At 53.7% G+C, this 4,522-nt stretch overlaps 1 protein-coding gene across 2 annotated transcripts; it reads right to left on the bottom strand.

Annotated features, from left to right (window-relative positions):
• Window positions 1-1,650: 1,650 nt before the first annotated feature.
• RAN (RAN, member RAS oncogene family) lies at window positions 1,651-4,522 on the bottom strand. 2 transcript variants are annotated; one of them, XM_059140081.1, is made up of 7 exons: window positions 4,389-4,522; window positions 3,795-3,840; window positions 3,564-3,648; window positions 3,366-3,491; window positions 2,510-2,697; window positions 2,149-2,319; window positions 1,651-2,052 (listed from the first exon to the last, which is right to left on the bottom strand). In XM_059140081.1, exons 2-7 carry the CDS (start codon window positions 3,828-3,830, stop codon window positions 2,008-2,010), a joined length of 651 nt encoding a protein of 216 aa, XP_058996064.1. In that variant the 5' UTR covers window positions 3,831-3,840; window positions 4,389-4,522; the 3' UTR covers window positions 1,651-2,007. The 2 variants fall into 2 exon arrangements, with proteins under 2 accessions (XP_058996064.1, XP_058996066.1); XM_059140083.1 differs by having other exon boundaries at window positions 3,795-3,850; window positions 4,390-4,404.

Below are 4,522 nucleotides of genomic sequence, written 5' to 3'. Positions count from 1 at the left end.
AACCCACTCTGCACACTTCTGTGGGATCAGAACCCCACCGGACTTTGCGGACACCCTGCCCTTCCTGCATCCTACCGGCCCTTCACACTGTGACAGGTCACCAAGCAGGATAAACACCGTCCAAGGGAACCACTGCCGCACACTCCATGTGGGAGCCACCCAGGCTCGTTCCTATGGCCAGTGCTCTAACAGACCCTTACTCATCAGGATTAACTCAAGGGCACAGGCTTCCAACACAAGGCTTCCCCTTAACCCATCAGATTTCAAAACAGAGGGGAACAGAAAATCCAGGCAAAAAGAAACAATATATTTTGCAGCAAATTTTTCAGTAAGACTTGCAAATTCTCTCCCACCCCATATTAAACAGGTAAATGAAGCAGCTTCCATGTTTAACGGTTACATTCCAGATTCTGAGTAGTCACGTCACGCTTGCATTCCACACAGGTCACAAACACATATGCCTTCTATTAAGTATCGGAAAAAGGTTTCATCCGAACTATGGGAAGACCCTTTTCAAGTCCCAGATTTAATCTGGTTTTGAACAGAGTGTAGCATGTAGAGCGATTCCGATCTGTGAGTAAATCTATAGATGCATTAACTGAATATTGAAACTTATTCAATTCTATCCTTTGTATTTCATTTTTTCCATATATTGAAGCAATCCCTATTTTCTTTTTAGGTAGGAAAGTAATCATTTAAGAAGAAATGGACTTGTGAGAACTTTGGTAAGCTGAACTCTAGCAGTGCTTGTATCAGCGAGATAGTTAAGGCTGACGCCCAGCTGCTACAGGGCATAGCATCAATGGGGTCAAACTCCAGCAAGACAGACCCAACTCATTTTTAAATGTGGAAATCATACAGACTTAAATGGTTTCATCCAATGAAGCTTCTACAGTGTTTCACGTTTACCGAGAAACCATTCTAAGGTCTGCTTTTCTGTTTAGAACGTATTTAGTCTGTGCCATGGAACTGGCCACAAAAATCCTTCAGAAAAAAGCTCAAAGCTGTGAGGTGTCCAAATTAATCTTCGACATCCTTAAGGCTTGGGAATACTTGAAAACAGCAGGAAAACGTGGAACATCATTCTAAAATACCAATTTTACATTAAACATGTAACATTAAAACAAAAGCAAGTAAATGAATAACTTACACTCATTTTTAACAAGTATTTCGTATTTGAGACTTCTGTCAAGTTCCTGCCATCCTTTGTAGGGTATAACTGGACTGTGAAATCTCTACATAAGAGCATGGTTACTTCTGCCACGAATTAACCACAATTCTAATTCTTAAAATGCCTAGCAAAAGTCTGAAACCACACACTGATCTGTCCTGACAGGCCACAGAAGTCTCAAGCTCTTCCCCAGGTGACGACACCACCCCGTCAACAGGCAGGTGGCAGGAGAGACATTTCAGCGTGACTGCACTGATGACGTTCACACCTCATCAACAACTTACCAAACAGAACACTGCGGACACCAGCCCATCACTTTCGTCAGAGGATTCAAACGTACAAGAAACAGACATAAGAGTTTTACTTGCAAGGCTTCAAATTAAGTGAGAATAGCAAAGGCAATTTAAACAGTATCATGGCACAACTTTCCCTGTTAGTAGTTTTAAAATTCTTACCAAACAAGGGAGGAGTTCACTTGCTTAGATATTTGAAATACAACTTTATTCTGATTCTAAACGAAAAGGAATGGGAATGACAGTGACAAACAAGATTTCACCACTGGGTATTGTGACGGGACTTTAGCAGTCTCATATCTGAAACTCAGGAAGGAAACAACTGCGTTCCAAAACAGCTAAATATGCAGGTCCAAAAAATGAAGGTACTTTTTAAACTGCCACATTCACTCCGAAGCCCATTCATCTCCTTCAGCATCCCAAAGATTAAGCACATGTTCTGCTCAGCTATATAATAAAGTGGCAAACACGCTGCACCACTGACATCACAGGACAGTTGCCTATAAAACTAGACTTCTGACGCTGGCCTCCGGCTGCGCGTTCTCACAGGTCATCATCCTCATCCGGGAGAGCAGTTGTCTGAGCAACCTAGAAAAAGACACAACGTGGTAGTACTCTGGCCTGGAGCCACCGGCAACATAAGACCCCGGAAAGGACCACATGGCGAATACTTGCACACCCTACCTCTAGATCGTGCTCATACTGTGCTGCCAAAGCTGGGTCCATGACAACCTCTGGCGGGGCAAGAGCGGGCATGGCGACAAACTCCAAGTTAGGGTCTCCAATTAGTTTTCTAGCAAGCCACAGGAAGGGCTTTTCAAAGTTGTAGTTACTTTTGGCAGAAATGTCATAGTACTGTTGAAAAAAAAAAAAAAGAAAAGTTAGTTTTTAAAAATGTATTTCTTGTCATTAGGATGTTCCAAACTAAAGAAATTCTCTCGAACCACACCACAGATGTTTATGAATCCCTTTAACAGACCTGTTCATTGTAATTCCACTTTTGATACAGCAAGAACACCGTAAACAGCAAGTTTTATAAACGTACCTGAAGATTCTTCTTTCGGTGGAAGACAATAGATTTTGCCTTAACTTTCCTGTCCTTAATGTCCACTTTGTTGCCACACAGCACAATGGGGATGTTCTCACACACTCGTACCAGATCTCTATGCCAGTTAGGCACATTCTTGTAAGTAACCCTTGACGTGACATCGAACATTATAATGGCACACTGGGCTGAAGAAAAATTCAGGAGAAGGGTTACACTCCTAGGATTTCCCGCACACACAAGGAATGCCAAGATCAGACCAGTCCTCAGGCTATCTGTTTCTTAACTCATTCCCAAGTCTCCTCCAAATGCAAAAATCTTCCATCCCTGGAATACACCGCGAGATCTGGAATCCCACCACGTGCGCATGACCAGCCGGCTGGATCGGATCTCGCTGCCGTACATCAGTGCTGCCCCATCCCCAAATCTCAAGTAGATGAACGACACAGCAGCATTCTAGGAACCTACTCCTCCGCTCTGAGATCGGAGAGCCTATTCTGCAGAAGACTGCACAAGACGCCATACGCTTCTCTCTCGCTGAGGGACACGTAGGTCCCCGTGCTGACCCCTGAAAACCCTAAAACAACTCAGTGAACCAGGAAGCACGACCTAACGCTGGTTTCTAGCTCCACACTGATCTGTTATTCGCGCGTCGGAAACGGCCAAGAAAGGGCTCCCAGAAGCTTTCCAGCACAGAAGCGCGATTCCAGGAGAGTTCTTCTTTATGAAACTCCATTTCCAATTCTGAGATCCTTTTGGGAAAAAAAAACCCCAAACCCCAACCACTGCAGAAGCGCCCGGCCAGCTCCGCGGCTCTCGGATCATGACACAGCACGGCCTCGGGCCGCCCGCCTACCTTGGATGTAGTAGCCGTCCCGCAGGCCGCCGAACTTCTCCTGGCCGGCCGTGTCCCACACGTTGAACTTGATGGGTCCCCGGTTGGTGTGGAAGACGAGCGGGTGGACCTCCACGCCCAAGGTGGCTGCAACACAAGCGCGGCCGTGAGCCCGCGTCGGCGCCCGCAGCCCGGCCCCGCCGCCCGGCCCCCACGTACCTACATACTTCTTCTCGAACTCGCCCGTCAGGTGACGCTTCACGAACGTCGTCTTCCCGGTGCCGCCGTCGCCGACCAACACCAGCTACGGGACAGCACAGGCTGGCGAGGGCCGCGCCGCGCGCCTCCCGCGCCGCCACCGCCCGCGCCCGCTCCGCGCCGACCCCGCTCCCCGCCGACCCCGCTCCGCGCCCACCCCGCGCGCGGCGACCACCCCCGCCGACCACGTACTTTGAACTGGACTTGGGGCTCTCCCTGGGCAGCCATGGCGCTGGTGCTGCGGGGCCAAGAGAAAGACGTGGGGCCGGCGGCGCGGCCCGGAGCCACATGGCCGGGCCCGCCCCACGTGCCCGGGCCCACAAAGGGGCGCCGGACGGCCCGGCCCCACGCGCGCTCGCCCCGGCCGGGGCGGGGGCCGCGGCGCGCTCACGGCGGGCGGCGCTGCTCCGGCCGCGGGGCCTGGCGACGCGCCCGCGCCCGCGCCGAGGGAGGCCGGGAGGCCGGGAGGCCGGGGCGCGGGGCGGAGGCCGGGGCCGCACAGCGCCCGATCGCGCACCCGCCTCCGCCGCGGGCCCGCCGTCCGCCCCGGGGCCGCCCCCCGCCGCCCGCCCCGGGCCCAGCGCGGCTCGCGTCCCGGCGCCGGCCTGCGGCCTCCGCCGCGGGGGGAAGGGGAGAGCCCGCCGCCGCCGCCCCGGCCCGCGCCCCCGCCGCCGCCCCGGCCCCCGCCGCCGCCCCGGCCCGGCTTCCCCGCCCCCCGGAGTCCCCCGGGCCCCGGCCCCCGGCCCCCGCGCCCCCGCGGCCCCCGGCCCGGCCCCGCCGCGCTACCTTCCAGAAGCGTCTCCGGCCCGTCTGACTGAGGGCTGGAAAGATGGCGGAAGCGCAATTCAAATGCCCGGAGACGCAGCCGACGCCGGCGCGCGCCGAGGGGGGCGGGGCAACGGCGCCGCGGCGCTCCCACG

This window comes from Mustela lutreola, chromosome 11 (assembly GCF_030435805.1).
Source record: "Mustela lutreola isolate mMusLut2 chromosome 11, mMusLut2.pri, whole genome shotgun sequence".
Taxonomy (NCBI): Eukaryota; Metazoa; Chordata; class Mammalia; order Carnivora; family Mustelidae; genus Mustela; species Mustela lutreola.
Note: the sequence above shows the minus strand (reverse complement) of the source record. Positions and strands in the feature narration are given on the sequence as shown.